The 19,885-nt window shown below is 40.3% G+C and overlaps 1 protein-coding gene across 3 annotated transcripts in view; it reads right to left on the minus strand.

Annotated features, from left to right (window-relative positions):
- Positions 1–1,883: 1,883 nt before the first annotated feature.
- The window catches only part of CAPN7 (calpain 7), a 36,687-nt gene continuing 18,685 nt past the window's right edge, over positions 1,884–19,885 (minus strand). For 2 of the 3 annotated variants that reach the window (XM_051612629.1, XM_051612630.1), the window contains 10 exons: positions 18,936–19,056; positions 18,562–18,706; positions 16,848–16,947; positions 15,065–15,200; positions 14,517–14,592; positions 12,135–12,280; positions 11,367–11,429; positions 7,863–7,993; positions 5,932–6,024; positions 1,884–5,846 (listed from right to left, as the gene is read on the minus strand). In XM_051612629.1, the coding sequence (XP_051468589.1) occupies positions 5,702–5,846; positions 5,932–6,024; positions 7,863–7,993; positions 11,367–11,429; positions 12,135–12,280; positions 14,517–14,592; positions 15,065–15,200; positions 16,848–16,947; positions 18,562–18,706; positions 18,936–19,056 (1,156 nt within the window). In that variant the 3' untranslated portion in view covers positions 1,884–5,701. The remainder of the gene's footprint in view (positions 5,847–5,931; positions 6,025–7,862; positions 7,994–11,366; positions 11,430–12,134; positions 12,281–14,516; positions 14,593–15,064; positions 15,201–16,847; positions 16,948–18,561; positions 18,707–18,935; positions 19,057–19,885) is intronic. The other variant, XM_051612631.1, reaches the window with a different exon arrangement.

Genomic DNA, 19,885 nt, shown 5'->3' on the forward strand with positions numbered 1-19,885 from the left:
CTCTTCCCTTGGTGCTCACAGAAAGGATCAAGATGAGTCACGCCTGTAAAAACTGGCGTTAAGAGACAGACAGAAAGGGGATGGTAACACTTTCAGGAGTGGTAGGCCCTTTCTAGCCACCTTCCCAAGTCTGGCTTGGACTCTGAGGGTGATTCCAGTGACCAAAAAGAGTTGATTGGCCCCTTGCCCTTCCCCCCCCAAAAAAGTGAAGTATTATTTTTCAGCACTTTAAGTGTTTTGGGTTTTGTTTTGGGTTTGTTTTTTTTGCCCGAAAATGGGAGTCATAGATGTGTTCAGGACAGCTCTGATAAGAGATTCGTCCTTGAAATATGCATGAAGAAAAGGAATTGCCAGTGTAGATTGGTGCTGTGTTCTTAAACTTCTCTGTAGGTTGTACTGTGTGGGTTTTTGTAATTGTTAAAGGGACTTGGGATTTTAGTATGCCCTAGAGAAAAAGTGTTCAATGAAACTTAGAAAAGGGCACGGGCATGTTTTGCCAGCAGCTGTTAGGCAGTAGTAGTGTCTGGTAATTATGCTAATAAGTGGTAGTAAAAATCCTAGGACTTTTCAGTTTTGGTTGCTAAGCATTTCTGAAAGCACCATTTTATTGAAGATGTCGGTTTATACTGTTAATTTGATGGGAATTTTAGTATTGCCCCCAAAGTATTTTCTATGTTTTTGGAGTCCTGTTGTATTTCATCCCTGCCACAGCTTGTGTATCTCTTCTCAAAGTTAATGTAAAATTCTTCACACTACAGTAAACATTTTTGTTTTCCATATTTTGAGTCTGTGCAAGCTAAGTCGTATCTCATATGCTAAGGACAGAATCTTCTGCTGCTGCAAAAAGCTTAGTCTTTAAACACCCACTTCCAGTTCAAGATTGCACCCCAGTGTCACTCTGGTTTTAGAATCCTTTGCAGTATGTGGACAACTGTCACCTCCTTCTAGCTTCCTGAATCCTTGCATCCATTATTCACTCTTTATTCTGAACTGCATGAGATCAGAGCTTTAGTCAAGTTTTCCAAAGTCCCTTAATATACAGAAAAGAGGAAGGTATTCTGTTACCTAACACCTGTGTAGTTGATGCTGCTGAAATTTGCTGTAAGGCCCTGCAGAACTGGAGGCAAAGGAACCTGTTTTCATAAAAATTAGATTCAACATTCTAGCTGTTAAGCAGGAACAGCTCTGAATATTTATATATAGACACCTCCTGAACACATGAAGGCTCAGCTTTGCCATCGTTAGCATTTCCCAGCCCCAGTAAATGCTTAGGAAAGAGGTTTGTGGTTCTAACTTCTGATGGGACCATGACTTGAGGAAAAGCTGGGATTGACAGTATTAAATACTAAATGAAAAGCACTACAGAAGTGCTACATTGTATTAAATGTTTTCTACTTCAACTTTCATAGCTAAACTATTTTCTGTGCAGCATACATGTAAAAAAAAAAAAAAGCAGAAGCAGAGGTATGTGTAGTTGAGTATCTTATTTTTGCAACTTGTCAGTCAACTCCTAATAAGACTTTCCTGGATTATTTGGGAGTTTGTGTTTTGTTTTGTTTGTTGAAGCATCTCTTGCTATCAAATTTCCTCTCATCTTTCCAGTTCTGGCTAGAAACCCAAACTCCCTGCACTTGGGCAATGAATTACTTTTGTGTTCAGCAGGATATAAAAACAGTTGTGTGCACTGCCTTGCATTTGTCCCGATTGTGTTCAGCTCCCAACAGGGTAAAACCATTATCAGGTAGTGTGAAAGGGTGGGGAACCCACCATACTTTTTCTTCTGCAAAGATCTTGCTGCAGCCTTCTTCCTTTGGCACCTCCTGGAACTGGCAGGTAAGTCACCCTTAAAACATGTGAACAAAGAGGCAGAACTACATGTCAAATAAATTAATGGAAAACTAATTTTATTTTAAACTTCATAAAAGCCATAATTATAAATATGACAACCTTTAATGAACATACATGACTATGGAGTACAGGCAAATGAACAAGCTTTCTCCAGTTGGAGCTCCTTCTGCATTCTGAAGTGTAACATGATGGTAGCTGCCTTCATGGGTATAAAAATAAGCTTCTGGTGTATCAAAGTGTATGTGATCACTTCAGGTCCCCTGAAGTGAGGATGTATAAAGCAAGTGTTAACCTAGTAATTCTACTTCTCTTTGGTATTATCAAACAATGTAACTGTCCTTTACCAAAAAAAAAAACAACAAACCAATGAAAACCTCTACTACATGTACACAAACTTAATTCTGAATAGCTGGCAGTTCAAACCCCAGATGGATTGTGTGGTCAGGTGCATAATTACTGTACAGAATAGTTAGATGAAACTTACATCAGGAAGCTTAGAGTGAATCTCACACTCCTGGGGCAGATGGGATTGAAGCTGTTGATAAAAGTCATCCATGTACTCACTGAGTCTGAGAACTGATGGATTACCCAAGGAGTAGCCTGCAGTCTTCCTAACAACAAAATGGAGGATGTGTGTGTCTGACGGGGTGTCTCACCCTCTGGTATGAACAGCAGCATTATGGAGTCTTGTACAGAGCTTTAAAGTAGAATGTAATAAAAAAAAGATACACAGAAAAGGCTTTGCAGTGAATAAGGAGAATGTCAAGACTTCCAAAGAGGCTATCTCCAGTTACCCCTCTGCACCACTGATAGAGTTAAACATAATTTCTTTGTAGTAGTCTTTTCTTGGTGAATCAAGTAAAGTGCAGATCCTCTTAAAGCCCCTTGCAGCAACTGGCTCTCATTTTGTCAGCTCTGCCCCTTGTTTTGTAGCTGTTTAGAGCTGTGTGGTTTGTTGACAAGCAACTGAGGAGGGCAGGATGCTTGGTGGGATATTTTATTGAGGCTTTGAATTGTAATGTTTCAAACTTGAATTGCATGTTTACAGGGAGGGAAGACCTAAGGGTTGAGAAGTGTATGACTGTAACTGGAAGTAAGGTAACACTCAGTCTGGCTGTGTAACACTTCCACGCTTACATCAGCCTCTAATATTCTAGCATGTGGATCAAAAATGCTGAATGGTGCAGGGGAAAAAAAGCCTGATCAATATATTGGGCTGAGGCTGTGTTATAATCTAAGGATCAGTTAATGCTCCAGTAATTTTTCCAGAGTCATGGAAAAAATACAAGAGTATGCATTTGAGAGAAGAATACCAAAGCAAATCTTAAGTGCTTATATGAATAAATTTCTTTTTTAAGAAGAAAGGGCAAGAAAATTTTAAAATTATTTGCCAGGGCCAGAATCTGCACTTATTTTAAAGTATACCTTATCTTTCCTTTTTAATACTTCACCTGAGTGTTCTATATGTGAAAGGAAATGTAGGGTGATGGAGATGTAGTAGCCTATGTAGGTGCAATGTTTGAATAGGAGTTGCCTTACAAAAGACACAGATACTAAGCTAAACACCTGTGCAGTTACAGGGATGAGCCTAATCCCCTGACTGTATTGCATGTGTAAGAGATGTTGGTGTATCCCGGAGGGGACAGGATCCTTTTGTCCTTAATGTCTTTATTTGGCATTAACCAGGTGAATACATTCCTTGCTTTTAGTTGAGCACAGTGAGGAAGCTGAGCCTTGTGCTTGTTTCCTCCAGCATAAGATTTGGCACTAACTTGTGCTCACGGATTGGGGGCAGGGGGCGGGGGAGGGAGAAAAGCCCCTTCCTGCAAGAGTAGCAACCATACACAGAACAACAATACACTCAGTTGAGACTTCCTAACTACCTCTCACTTCATAGGGGATAAAAATATATGCAGGACTCTGGTTTAGCCTGAGCTGAAAATACAACTTCATAGGGAAAATGTAAGTTGAAGAATAATTTTGTAGGGATGAAGCAGACCTTGGTGTGTATTCGCAAAAGCCAAGGGTAACCACAAAGAACCTAATCTCTTTTTTTTGCTCAGCTTGTGCCCATGCTGTTCCCTGTGTTGATTTGTTGCAATAATCATCAGAAACTTCCCTGCAAAAGAAGGTAAGTCACACTGTGACCAACTTGTCACAGATTTCCTATCCCAGATGGTCTTTGAGATGGCTGCAGTCAGAAAGGCCTGTTTTCAATGCCCTTTTAAAGCCCAACATATGTTAAGCAGCTGCCTGATGAAGGAAATGAAACAAAAGAGATCTTAGGATTTTCTAGAGAGAGCTAATGGCAAACTTGTACAGGAACAATTTCAGCCCACAGATAGTATTTCCTGTAGCACGTGTGCTCAGTTTCCCAATGACCAAATGGCACCTGTGCTCCAAAACAAAGTTTAAATGCTACTTTCTGCTTGGAAAATTGCCAAACCAACCTGAACGGTGAAGACCTTCCTATAGCTGTTTCAGAAACACCCTCTCCCCCAGCTGTCAAAGATAGTGGAATTTTAAGTCTGCCTTTTTACAAAAGATGAAAGCCAATGCATGTTAGGATCAGTGAGACAGTATTTAAATTAAAAATCTGGTTATCCTTAATCCTCTTCAAATACAAGTATATACAGATCTTCTAGAGGAAGAGCACAGATAGTAGGCTTCTAAAATAACCTTGTCCTGCACTAATCCCACATGGACTCTTACAAACTCTGACCCTACTCCTCTTGATGACATTGGCCTAGTGCTGAATTAATTCACTGGTTTCAACTTACAAGAAAAAGGTACCTTTGAAGAGATGCAAGTGCATTTCTTGCAGCTGTGGTTTACTAGGGGGATAGGTTTAAATGATCCTTCCCCTACAAGCTGACTCCTTATAAAAATGTGGAGAAGACATTTCTTTGCTGGGATGATGATGGTGGGCAGTTCCCAACCTCCTCACACCAGCAAATGAGAATACTTCAGTAGAGGCAGGGAATCTTACAGGGCAGTTTGAGATGAAAGCCCTTCACACCTGCTAAATGAAGGGTGTGCTGTGCTGTCTGCACACTATTGCTGGCAAACCCTCCTGATTTTACTGCTGATCTGGATCAAGCTAGGTCTTACAGCTAGTAGGAAGAAAGCCATGGAGAACCTTGTGCTGAAATATTATGTATAAAGAAATACCAATATGAAATAACAGCTCTCAAAGTACAGGTAACATGAGCGAAGCATTGCTTTGCTGTTAGGAATAGGTAAAAGGGGAATCTTCCTTCTCCTTCACTCCTATATATACATTCTAGACAAGCTGAGCACATCAGTCTGGAATAGTACCTGTCCACCAATCTTAAGTTTACATTTAGACTTGAGAACTAGTTCAGTGCTGAAAACATTCAAGATAGCAGCACAAATATGTAGTAAAAGCTATTTGGTCCTGAGACTGAATAAGCAGAATACACAGGAGTATTTTTTCTTACATATTTACTTTTAAGAATAAAAATCTTAAACCCATATACCTCGTATTTTGGAAGAAGAGAATTTCCAAGTTAGTTTTTCTCTTAACTAACTAAGACTTTGATTTGAAGTGTGGAAAAATTGCAGTAAATTTGAGTTCTGCCAGTTTGTTTGAATATAAGCATTTTAGCCCCTTCCCCAGCCCGTGGAACAGTGCTCATGCCAGTGCCACAGCAGCAAAACCCATAGCTAACTGTCTGCTACAATTAACTGGCCCATCAGTGATTCCATGCTTTTGGCTGTAACTTTAAATGTCATTTTCTTCTACACATCTGTGTAGGAAGAGGTACCTGTTCTCAGACTGTAGGATAGATCAAAACCACCTCTTTAGGTGGGAGTGCACAGGTCTGTCTCCTCACTGCAGCTGTGATACCTTAAGAGTAGTAGTACTGTTAAAATCTAAGAAAAAAGGACCCTCTTGTTGAGGCAGGAATGTGGTAGGGATGATGTTGTAAACTCCAGCAAATATGTTCTCCACTTCCAAGTAGCAAAATCCACACCTATGATACAAGAAACCACCTGTTAGAACTAAGATCTGGAGTATGTTTCAAGCCTCTAAGACTTTATTAAGTGATTATTTATTACCTGTAGTCACCACTGCTCTTTTTCTGAAAGCCATGGGAACCAGGTTCTCCTACTGTTGAGACTGTGATGAGCTCAAAACCAACGCTGTATTGCCTGAAAGGGATGTGACAGACTGTGACTTTAGTTATTTGTGTCATAGCAAGGCTACCATGAAGTGGGCTGTTTTATTAAAGACTGCCCAGTATAACTGGGAGACATCTAAAAGTTTTTATGACATTTGTGGCAGAAATGTTAAACTTATCACAACGTGATTGTAGACTCTGGAGGAAAACAGAACATGACTATGTGGAAAATGCCTGCTAGAAGCCCACCTTTGCATTTAAGCAGACTTCAAGTAGTTAAACTTGTGGTGACAATGCTGTGCCACATGGTGTGAACTGATTGTTGTCAGAAGAATCAACATCTGTGAGCTCAGCAGAATTTCTCATGTTGCACTATAACTTGGGACAGTTTGTCTTCCCTGTGGAATAAAGACCTGGGGATACTAGTGGATCAAAAGCTGGACATGAGCCACCAATGTGAAGTTGCAGCCCAGAAGGCCAACAACACCCTGGGCTGTATCAAAAGAAGTGTGGCCAGCAGCTTGAGAGAGGTGATTCTGCCCCTCTGCTCTGCCCTGGTGAGACCTCACCTAGAATACTGCATCCAGCTCTGGTGCCCCCAGCACAAGAAAGATGTGGACCTGTTGGAACGTGTCCGGAGAAGGGCCACGAAAATGAGCACCTCTCTTATGAGGACAGGCTGAGAGAGTTGGGGTTGTTCAGTCTGAAAAAGAGAAGGCTCTGGTGGGACCTCATAGTGGCCTTCCAGTACCTGAAGGGGGCCTACAGGAAAGCTGGGGAGGGTCTTTTTACAGGGGCTTGCAGTGAGAGGACAAGTGTTAATGGTTTTAAACTGAAAGAAGAGAGATTTAGGTTAGAGATCAGGCAGAAATTCTTCAGTGTAAAGGTGGTGAGATGCTGGAACAGGCTGCCCAGAGATGTTGTGGGGGCTCCATCCCTGGAGGTGTTCAAGGACAGGTTGGATGGGGCCCTGAGCAGCCTGGTCTAGTGGAAGGTGTCCCTGCCCATGCAAGGGAGTTGGAACTCTATGATCTTTAAGGTCCCTTCCAACTCCAAACATTCTGTGATTCTGTGTTAACACGTGACAGGCACCCCCGCCCCTGTCATTTGTACTATTCTAACATGAAAAAAATGCACACAAAAAACCTGCTCAATTAGTGGAACAGGACAGCCACACCTCTGCATTCATCTTCATTTAATGAGAAGGAGTTTCCTCAAAGAGGGGAGGACAGAGAGAGAGGTGCTGCCATTTAGTGGGGCCCGCGGTACAGCCTTGCAAAAGATGAACACTCGACTGCATGTCAAGAGATGTTGCTAGTTAGAAGTGCTGTACACTTGTATTTTGAGGTAGATAATTAATTTTGCCAAAGGAATTTGACCTGCATAGGTCTACTCTGTAGGACACTGACATCCACTACTTCTGGCCCGCTAGTGGCAGAGTAGATGCACTTTCAGAACTTAAACCAGTGCCTAGGCCATTGCTTGAGAGCCTGTAGGATTTAGTATTGTGCATATTAGCTTGACTACAGAATAAAAGGAACTGAAATCATAATCACTTTTAAGAGGACGAAAAAGTCATTTGTACTTTCTTCCCTTTTGCGTAAGGCCTAGCTCTGCTCAGACTCAAAAAACAGAGAAGCAGACTCCTGCTTTCATTGTAGGTCAAGAATTTCCTCATCAGCAAACTGAGGTTTAAATCGCTACTGATAGTGAAGTTAGAAGCATACATAGTATGAAATCTGAGCCACTTCCCATACCTTGTCTTCTGGATTCTTGGGGAGCTTCCTGCCCTGCCCGTGGAAGATACTGACAAAGCTTTATCTTTAGCATGTAATACTCTGTGTTGATGCATAGTTATTCTGTACAAACCTTGGTCCTCGTAGTTCAATTAGTAATGGCCCGTTCTTGTCCAGCTGGAATTGATAGATGGGGTTGTTTTTGTAGGTGTCTCTGAAATTTCCACATCCTCCAGCACTGTGACCTTTCCACTGTCCATTAACCTGAAAGAAGTACAGAAAATGCTTTATATCCTGAAGATCTATGTCGCTTAGTTATATACACAAGACTAGAGGCTCCTCTCACTTTAAAGGTCATTGACAAATTTTTTAAGGTGAAAATGAAAGACTGTTAAATATTCAGAAAGTTTCACTGCAGTCCTCCAACCACCTCTGTCAAAGCCTTAGATCCCTTACAAGTACACTGTATTTTTTTCAGCTTCTATTAAGTAAGTAATGAGTGACAAACTGCATCAAATAAAATATCTATATTCCCATCTCTTCCATGGCTACTGAACTATGCATGTTACTTTACTCAGACACTCTTCTCTGGCACTAGCTGAGAACCAAGAGCAGTGCAGGAAGTACACACTACCTGTGTTGTAACCTTTGCTTTTGCAATTGCTGCCTCTGACCCTGTCCATGCACTTCTGAGAACCAGCATTACAGGGACAAGAGATCCATAAGAACAAATTCCACAAGGACATAACAAGAGGACAAGTGCTGCTCAGACTTTGAGAAACAGCCCATCTGTTTGCAAGTTCCTCCCGCTAGTCATTAAACTGAAAGCCTAGACTTGTAGGACAAGCCAGGCATTCACACAAATTTACAGCTGAGCTTGATTCTCTTGTGTTACTTCCCCCCTTTTCTGTCAAACCAGCAAGGAGCAACACTTTTTTCTTGTCATTTAATTTCTTCACCCAGTGTCCAAAAGCCTCAACTGTGGCAAGTTTGTAAGCAAGGGGGATCTCTCCCCCCACCATGCTACTACCCAGGTTACCTAACGCTGCTGTGCTGTTAGCTTTCCAGGCCTTTTCCACCTCCACTGCACTTAGTTCCAGGATTCTTCCTAGGACTTGGTGAGCTCCAGAGGTGACTGGTCAACTTACATGTAAGACATCTAACAGAACTTGCTTTTACTGGTAAACTGTGAACTAGTTACCTGCTTTTTTTAAGTGCGATGACTACTAAGCAAGCACCAAATAAGCAACTAACTTTGTGTATTTAATCACAAAGACAGAGCTGGACAGATAGAACTTGCCTTTAATTTGAATACCAGACAGACATCTTCAAATAATTAACAGGAGGTTTCAACATACTTAATTTTCTTTTCAAACGTAACATAAAACAGATGTCCTGCCTCAAAACATGCTGGTCACCTTCAATGGGTTTAACTTCTTAAAGCATTCCCCCAAACTAAGCCAAAATTTTAAGAGCTAAAATGGACAATGGCTCCTGGAAGAACCAAGCAAATAATTTCACTGTTCCCAGGAATCTCTGTAGCCACTTAGAATCCTCCAGAAGAGGCTAGCTTCAAGGGGCTGTTCCAGAAATAACAGCTGGTACAAAACACTGTATGAACAAGTCAATGTCCCCCTGATCACAGAAAGTAATGTAATCCTTGGTTTCAGGCATGAAGAAATGGAAAATATACTATTCCACTGTGGCTCAAAGTAGCCTCATTTCTCTCTTCCTGAAGAAGTTACTGTTTGGACAGAAGACTTATGCCTATAGTTGGATTCCCCAGGGTATGCATTGTAGGTACAGAGATTAAAGTTGGCAGCTGCTGGCTTACTCTTGCTTGAGGATAAAATTGCTAATACATGAAAATACATGCAAGTTACTTTATCCTATGAGCTCTTGGCTATATTTATACTTCAGCTTGAAGGTATAACTGCAGCTCACACTGACAGCTGACATATGAACAGCAGCTGGCCCCAAAACTTCCTGGGCTTCTGACTTAATTTCACTCAGGTTTTTTGCTCTTGCAGCTGACACTGTACTCTCAAGGAGCACTTCTACAAGAAGTGTACCATGGATACATTGCCTTGGTCCTGTTTGGCAACACAAGTGCTTATCCCAATGGTTACACACCTTTGAGGTGTCTTGCAAAATTTAGGAACAGTAATGTATTGTGATATTGCCATCCTAAGTCTGTTTGTCACAGTCTTGCTACTGGTGCCTTTGATTTGTCATTGCTGATTTTGTCCCATCAAAATGCAGGCTTTCTGCTCTGCAGAAGTACTAGCACAACCTGATTTCTGCAGAGAATTTCATATTGGGGTACAGTTTCTTATTCTAAGGTCCAGCCTGAGAAAGGCTTTACAGTGTAGCTACAATGGTAGAGCTATATCAGCACCCTCTGCAATGAAGGAGGGGCTCATACACCAAATGCCAGTGACAGCTAAGCCACTGTCCATACAGAGTGGTGTGACCAGAGGGAGCCAGCCCAAGGACTTCTGTGTTGGTATGAGTTATGCTAACACTGCAGCTAATTGCTTGGCAAATTATACGTAACTTGAGTACAGAATTGGTCTTGTGCTAATGATGCTTAAATTAAGCATTGGTTAAGAAGTTTCATGTTACAAGAAAGCCTAAGGTGGCACTTGGGGGCAGTAGTACAAAAATATATTTAAAAACCTTCAAGTCATAGAATGGTTAAGGTTGGAAGGGACCTTAAAGACCATCAGGTTCCAGCCTCCCTGCTGTGAGCAGGGACACCTCACACTAGACCGGGCTGCTCAGAGCCTCATCCAACCTGGCATTAAACACCTCCAGGGAAGGAGCTTCCACAACCTCCCTGGGCAACATATTCCAGCACCTTACTAACCTCATGGTGAAGAACTTCTTCCTGATGTTGAACCTAAATCTACTTTCTTTCAATTTAAAACCATTACCCCTTGTCCAATCACTAGCCTCTCTGGTGAAAAGCTCTTCCCCAGCTTTCCTGTAGCCCCTTCAGATACTGGAAGATGCTATAAGGTCTCCCCAAAGCCTTCTCTAGGCTGAACAGCCCCAACTCTCTCAGCCTGTCTTCATAGCAGAGGTGCTCCAGCCCTTTGATCATCTTGGTGGCCCTTCTCTGGACCCCCTCCAACAGCTCCATGTCTTCCCTGTGCTGAGGGCCCCGGAACTGTACACAGTATTCCAAGTGGGGCCTCACCAGCGCAGAGGAGAGGGGCAGAATCACCTCCCTGGCCCTGCTGGTCACACTTCTTTTGATGTAGCCCAGGATGTGTTTGGCTCTCTGGGCTCCAGCACACACTGGCAGCTCATGTTGAGCTTCTCATCAACTACCACCCCCAGGCCCTTCTCCTCAGGACTGCTCTCCAGCCATACTCCCCCCAGCCTGTATTTGTGCCTGGGGTTGTGCCGACCCAGGTGCAGGACCTTGCACTTGGCCTTGTTGAACTTCACGAGGTTGGCACTGGCCCACCTCTCCAGCCTGCCAAGGACCCTCTGGATGGCATCCCTTCCCTCTAGGGTGTCAACCCCACCACACAGCTTGGTGTCATCAGCAAACCTTGCACATGTCAAACACAGAGAAGTTGAACTAGAATTATTATCCAGAGACCCAAAAAGGAAAATACATCTTTACCCGTTTGGAAATGGTGTAAGGCGTAGGAATCTTGGAAAAGGTGAACTTGCACAAGGAATACACCTGTGTTGTAAAAGAAGAATCTAGTCACACATTCATCTTTCACTTTTCACATGAAACCATGACATGTTAAAAAAAAAAATAATTCAGCATTGCCTACACATCATTTTTTAGATACTTGTTCATTACATGCCTGTCTTTCTCTTCAGATGACCCTGTCTGAAACTCAAAATCCAGAATAGCACTGGTACTGACAAGCCTTAGTTCTACTCACATTTTTACTTAAAAAAGCAAAATGGAAACAACCTGCATTTTACTTTTTTCAGTGACAAAGACAGACATCTAGCATCGACCATCACATGAGCAATTTCAGAAAAACCCAAGTACTGACTGAGTCCAAGGACTTAAAGAAGTCAAAAAACTTAAACTCTAAATTGGGATCTAAAATAGGCTTTTTTTTTTTTTTTTGGATACCTAGAGAGCCAAGTGCTCTGCCTGTACACAGATATGGATTTTTTTTGTTCTAGGAAAGAAAAGTGCTTTTCAGCTGATTTCATTACTAAAATTTAATTACTAAAACCACACACACTATATTGCCTTAACTAATGGAAAACATTATCAAGCACTTCATTCAGTGGTTCTGCCCCATCAGTCATCACCTCCCTTCCTGAAAATAACAGTAGCACACTTTTTTTGGGTCAGACTTTGAAAGAAAGGGCACTTTATAGTTTAATTGTTTGTATTGGTTATGAAATCAACACTACATACCCTGATGGTATAATGGATAGTGTTTTGTTTCTCATACTGGGACACCACTAAGGTAAACGTATGGGGCCCTGGAGAGGTCAGCTTTATCTTGGTCAGGTAATGAGGGCTGTTGATCCGAATTCCATCAATGTATGGAGGAGGATCAGCTGAAAAAGAAAAAGATTAGCACTTCTTCCTGAATTTAAAAAAAAAATAAAAAAATCCCCCAGCTGGACAAACTTATTAGGCATTTTGTATCAGACAATTTTGCCAGGCAAGTCAGACTGTTGGTACTAAGGTTATACTGTAAGCAGTCCTGAGTGTTCGGAGTGTTCTCAAAAGAACAGAGCCTCAAGATTTGCTCATAGAAAGGACACTTCATCTTAAGAGCAACGATTATTTTCAGGAGAGGTACATCCCAGATGACAGGCCACAAATTCTTGAAAGTACAGCTTAAACCCATGACTTGCAAGAACTGCTTATCCATCTCCTACCTGTGTCACTACTAAACAATGACCTACTATGATTATATTGAAATTTCAATACAAAGATAAGGAATGTTTGAACACTCTTTAAAAATCTGAGGGGGCTGTTCCTTCTCCATTGGCTGGAGAGTTCCAGAAGGCAAGCTGCCAAAAAACTTTGGACACTGGGTAAACCAGACTTTAAAACACGTTAATTTCTTTAAATAACTGACATACAGCTTCCCTCTCTCTCTCCAAATCTGTGTGATCATTACACAGATGTAGATGTATTCCAGTACCAATGCACATGTAGTTATACAAATATTTGCTTTTACTATTAGACAATGTAAACTTGGCCTCTAATTGGTTCTCTCCAGACTTTTTAATTTCAGTGAAGCAGGAACAAGTCTAGCCAATTACTTCTATAGGCCCAGAATCAGGTCCTTTTATTTTCTTCCACAAAGCAACATGGAAGAGTGGAAAGGATTAATGTAAGACAATGAGAAGCTTAAGAACAGGAAATCTTGGCCTCACTGCCAAAGGATTAACCTGCTTTGTTCTGATCTCATTTTAACAGATGGTAAAAATAATACTGCAGCTTGACCAATCTATTTCCATGGAAAAAGGTTTTTAAACAAGTTTCAGCTTGTGAGATTAAAAGTTCATAAAAGAGTTTGGGTAGTGAGACAAAACATAGGAATCATCCAGTTCTTGCTAGAGGTCATGCTTGGAAGACTGTCTTTCAAGCACAGCTGAATAATTCCCTCCACTATACAAATGTGTTTGGTTTGCCCATTAAGAATGTTTTCAGTAAGACAGCATGTAAAATAAGCACTGCTACAAGTAGTACAACATCAGAAGCATGTCTTGGGCTGTCAGGAGAGGCAGGTGCTTTAACAAGACCAGGTCTTGCAAAAACAGGTGATTATTTGGTCAGGTCTCAACAGATGCTTTCCACAGAAAGACAGCATGGATTCTAGGGAAACTGGTTGGCAGAGTTCACTAAGACCAGAGATGAACAACGCAACCCCTACCAGCCCTTCCAATAGGGAAAAAAACAAAACAAACTCCACTCTTTGGGGGAAAAAAAGCTTTGAAAGCTACTCTCTAATTAAACTGTTGTTATTACCTGTTGCATTAGCAGCTACCTGAATTCTGTCCTATTTCTAAAGAGGTTCCCTATGTGTAAAGAATAAATATAAAGATCATACTAACTTTACCTTAAAGTTGCAGTCTACCCTATCCATTCAACCTGGACATTACCTTTACTTTCTGTGTCTTGACCTGTGTTTCAGATCTGCTATCTATCTTGAAATAAAACATACATGACTTTTTTGCAGCTACAACAAAGATCCAAAAGCCAAGCCCCTTCCTCTTAAGGTGAGTATAATCTGACCTATAATGACCAAAAGTAATACTTTGATAAAATTTGAACATCTAAGTATTTTTCTTAAACATTCTGTACCTGGTACTTTGAAATATGTTGAAGTGTTCAGTTGTATGTCATGATCTTGCTTTTGTACTTGACTAAGTCAAGTTCATAGAACAATTAACCTTGATTATTTTCATTTAGTGGAAGCCTTAAAGCCTTAAATAATTCCACAAATCTGGGAAATCATTATGCTATCAGATAAACAGCAGCACAACACCTGTTCCCACCACTGCACAATCAACAGAACAATAAAGAAAATGCTGAGCCACAATGAGCAAGAATATGCAGACCTCCTGACATGCTTCCAACATGTACAGCCTGGTTTATTCCTTCAGTGTAGGCTGTTGGAAGGTTGTCTAACAAGGCTAAACAGCCATTTCAGAAGATTGACCTCTTAGAGCCAGGCATCTACTTTTAAAGCAAAAAGCACCTTTCCTCTTTGTAAAATCCTTCACAAGTCTGCATTTATTTTTAACATCATCTTCTTGAAAATTAGAGCACACTAACCTGGGTAGTAAACTTTTTTGCCATCAGTCTTGTATACAACCATTGTAATGAATTCCCGATTGTGTGCAAAGTCGTCCTATAAAAAACACAATTCAAGCAGAGTTGTACATTCCACAGAAGTGGAACTAATGCTTAAGAAGAATCAAGTATGTATTCTCTCCTTCCCTTCGATCACCACATCACTGATATTTGTATTTACTAAAATACCTGATTCAATTATTTAAAAAAACAACAACCACCTGAAATAAATAAACTGTCAGTAATTTCACTTACAACGGTTCAGAGTTATTTCATTGCCTTTGTGGTGGAGAGTGTCATCCCTTCACTCAGATTTTTACTCTGGGTCCGTTTCGACAATCTTGTATGCAAACGTGTAAATGCTGATTTATAAATTTATACATATACATAGCTGTACATAGTTGAACATGAAAATATAAGCAATATACTAATATTACAATATACTAATAACATAGAGAGCTATATAAAAATATTTACAGCGATATTATAGGACTCATAATACAGAAAATGTAAAAAAAAGAACCCAGCACCTTATCTGTTATGTGCCTGCTGAGCAGAACCCAGACGGCAGCACCACCTTGTGGGCACTGGACCTCCAGCTTGTACTGAGGATTATTGGCCAGGCTGTAGGCATCCTTCACCGGACCCTGCTTTGCATCCCAAGTACTAAAAGTAATACAGAGATCTTATTAGATGAGGAAGATACTAATTCTTGCTTTGAAACCTAATTCCAAATCCTACATATATACAGAGCTGGCTATTATCTATAGCAAAGTTACTGAAGGGTAATTTTCTACTGGAGTCTGTGGTCAGATAATACAATCACATCAGAAGCATTATCTTACAACTTTATTTTATGAATGACTTCACTACAATACATGTGTGATAATTAAAAAATGCTAAATACCAACAGCCTGGCTGTTTGGTATGATGACTGCAACCACACAAAGCACAGAAAAAGATGAACCATTCAGGAAGCCCAGGCTACCCAACTGTAGTAATGATCACATACACCAGTATTAAGTTAAAAAGACCTATGCTTTTTTAACTGTAGAAATCCATATATAAGATATTATTAGTTTCAAAAGCTTGCCAATTTTTTTTCCCCTCCAGTTTTTTATTGAGGCAATTTTTATTTTAAAATTTGATCTGTTTCATGTTTGGAAGGGTATCTGCATGAAGTATTAGAGGCACCCTATTGCAAAACCTGCCTGCTGCTTCAGGAACTGTCTAGAAAAGGAAAATGCATAGTGAAAAATAAAGAATGCTGATGACTGAATGCAAAGTGTGCCATACTGGGAGCAAAAGTGCATAAAGCTGTTCTTAAGTCCCACTGACCCTCCCACAGTTTTTAAAATGGAACATCTGCGGAAGACTGTTATCAACTAAGCTTCAAATTCTCACCATAATTACTCCACTTCTGATAGCAGTTGCTACTTTGTTAGGCATTTCCTCACACAGAGGAACGACAATTGCTAATAATACAAGGGAAGGCAGACTAGTAGATGGGCTTTGAGATTAGCATACACATTACCTCATCTTGTTATGTCACCACAGTGTATTTTAGAATGAATTTGAACACAAAGATGGAAGGAGTCTTTGCAGATAAGCTCGAAAGTTGCATTATGGGTGAAAGAGCTTGTGCAGAGCTAACAGACACAGAAACAGTGTGGAAGCAGTGGCAAAGTGCAGCAGAGCAGAGTAGAAAAAAAATAGAGAAACCCTTGCTTTCAAAAACCGAGACACACTTATCCTCAAACTGGGTGACAAAAAGATTGAACGTGATGGATACTAGGTAGGAGAAAGGTATGTTCAGAAAAAAAAAAAACAGCAAGCAAGGAAGATTACTTATGGTAACTATGACTGGTAAAAAAATGGAGTTAGTTAAACTACTCTGACACCAGTGAATACACCCTGTAAAGACAACAGGCACTGCACAAATGACTTTCAACTGGCCAGGAAAATTAATTCCAAATAAAAACCACATCACTCAAGCACTGTCGGGTCACTGCTTAAAGATGGACTGTACAAAAATCTGATTACTATTCTGAAAGAGAGATGTGGGACTGAGGTCAGAATCTGGTTACACAAGCTTAGGTCCACAGCAACATCAAAGGTCACTGGAGTTTCAAGAATGTTACAGAAGTAATCAAAACCAAAGCCTGGACGGAGAATTTAAGTGTAAAGTCAGACTCAAAAGAGTATGGTTTGAGTTCAGCTCTCTCAGCTGTAACTAGAAAGAACGGAAGGAAGGAAACACCACCTCAGAACATTTAGAGAGGTACTGACAAAAGTTTTATCTCTTCGACCAACCTGTGAATACACGTAGATTCTTTAAAAAGACTTGGGTTCCAACTCAAATAAATAACATCATAGTACTGGCACAGGTCCTCCCAGGAAATCCAGAAAATGCCTAAAATGGGAATGTTGTGAAATCAAGACAACTTCATTTTACTTGTATGGCAAAAGTCTCTTTCCAGGCAAATTATATAACTAATATAAACCAACATTTCTGTAAAACTTAATAGTAACATCTGCATTGTCCAAATTTGTAAAGTCAAACTTCACCCCAAACCAAACAAATTAAACCAAGAAAACCAAGTTAGTCTTTGCTTATAATCAGGGACTTTCTGAAGCTGTCAGAACTCTCCTTCATTCTCAGGCACTAAGTAGAACCTACCAGAGGATCTTTGTATTGAGGGAGACATCATGAGGTGATTCTGACCTGCCTTCCCCTTTCCTAGGCTTCAGGAGTCATCCAGCACAACCAAGAACTCAATCAACAAGTATGTTTAAATGTATTTCTTAGGTACTTCATCCAATATCTACATGACTTGCTTTGGCACCCTGAATTTGCTTCATCTTTACAAAATTCTTTCTAATTAGAACATTATTCTAACTCTCCATAGCTCCCTGTGTTGCTACTCCAGCCAACAGCAATGCTTGCAAGCTGACACACTCCTGATGAAACAAACTCTCAAACAGTTAACAGTCTTATAATTCAAGTCTCTGACATAGGCAGTTGCAGACCTTGGAGCACTAAAAAAATTGCAGTCAGAATAGCTACACATTTAGACAAGACCAGAATGTAAATCAAGTCAGAAGAAACAATGCCCTTAAAATAATTAATGTAATTTTACATCAATTTTAACTACTAGATGTTACAGATATGAATTCCTTACTGAATGAATCAATAAATACATAATTAACTGATCTCTCATGGCTGTGAGAAAGCGAGGGCTACAATTCTTATATTGGTATATCAAAAGCTTTTTTTACACATTTGCAGGAGGCTCATCATTAAATGCTATTATTTAATGGTTTTGGATCCATACTGTTACCAAGATAAAGTGGCACTGAACAAAAGGGCTCCATCACAGATACAAACAAACAGCAACTAGGATACCATAAAAAGAGCATACATCTCTTTCTGAATGTAAAATGCAGCTCCTGCAAAATTTCTGAACAGTCAGCATTCTGCCCTTCCACCAGCAAACCTACATTGACTTTGCAGATGCTACACTCAGCTGCTCCCTAGGGAAGACAGGGCAGGACAACACTGAGAAGTATCATTCCAAGTGGTTTCTCTGGACAGTGCCTCTGTCTCAAAGACAGATCTCAATCTGCTCCTACAGCTGGAAATAGAATGTATGTAAAGACTTGTTTACAGATACATCAATGTAATGCAAGGGAATAAAACCCACTTACCACCATTGTGCAACCTCAAATACAGGCAAGGCAAATTTAAATACTGCTTACAGTAAGCATGTTGACACAGCAACACTAACTTCTTGTCGATGAATTTGAGATTAAAATTTTAAACAGTCTGGATTACTTAAATCCCAGACAAACCCGAAATGACAGTTTTAAATACATGATTATGTCCTAAACTTTTGGATTATTTCATTTCTAGCATGTTTTACTCCCCATCCTGAAATGCTGAAGCATTTACTTTCACTTTTCTGCAGGGATACACGACAAAGATCTACATTATCTGAAAAGATAGTGACTTTTAAAGCCTTGTTACCATTGTCTATTTTCTGAGCTGTTCTGGGATCAAAGTTCAAGTACTTTTGCAATTCTGGGGTCCAATTTCTTGTGTCATTTTCACTGTATCGTCCCTTCCAACGTAAGTGGCTCCAGGGATTTTTCAACTGAAGAAATCGAAGTCCCTAAAGAAATACAAAATGAAATGGCTGGATTCATCTTGTCCATGTAATTTTTATGTTTATATGAACACAGAATATGGACTAATAGCTCAAGAAAATACAGCATCAAGCTTTCTGGAATTTCCCAATGGAGCTCTAAACAAAAAAGCCATTGGAATGAAAAATCAGAAGCTCTCCATTGCAGACAGGTTTCAAACAGGCATCTGAAAACATCATCTGTTTTACTTGATACCTTATATTCCCTTATATCCAAGACTGCATATGCATGAGTTGGAACTAAACCCCATTTTTCTCCTTCCTCTTCAGACATCACCCCTGTTGCAGTTGTGATAAGGACATCTCCCTTGTGAAATCTGTTCAAAAAGAGGTGAAAAACAGCTTAAATTTTCAAGTTGCAAACTAACATTTGCCAGACACTGTAACAGTATGTTTTTACACTGCCCACAGTTTTGTGTCCCCAGCACAGGCCTCAAAGGGTCTGGAATTGCCAACTCACAACAGAGTTCTGCAATTGTTCTGAATTGAAACTATTAATTTTGCAAGAATTATTGTTGTGAAGACATACTAGCATATTTCCCAGCCCACACTAAAATCCAAGTATGTGGTCAGCATCCCTAGACAGCTTACAGTCACTGGACTACAGATCAACACATTTTCACTCTAGCACAGGTAAACAACAGTGATGCTATAATGGCTAGATCCCATCCTAATTTCAGTCACACCAGCAAATAGCAGTGCTGGTATATCTGAAAAGTCATTGACAACCAACTGAGAGCTCCTGACCTACTGCAAAAGTACTCTACAGAGTCACGCTTTTTTATCATGAATGCAGATGTTTCAGACAGCAGAACACCCCCTTCTACTGCACTGAAATGCCTAAGAAACTGGTTGCATAAACCTGTCTTGAAAGAAATCAAAGTACTTGCTAGCTGACATTTATACATTAGAGCTATATCTTTCACTATAAATAGACGTGTTAGGGTAGGTCTGAAGATCAGCACTGCAGCTTTGAGACTTTGCTGTCTCTCCAGGAGATTTACTAATGGGACATAATAACCAAGATCTTGTGATATGATTAGAAATACTGTATCTGCTCACTAAGGACAGCAGATAGTTCTGGTTTGACACAGATCAATGCCAGAGTTCTGGGAACCGTGTGGGAACACAGAACACATTTCCTTC

The sequence above is a fragment of the Apus apus genome, chromosome 2 (genome assembly GCF_020740795.1).
Source record: "Apus apus isolate bApuApu2 chromosome 2, bApuApu2.pri.cur, whole genome shotgun sequence".
NCBI lineage: Eukaryota > Metazoa > Chordata > Aves > Apodiformes > Apodidae > Apus > Apus apus.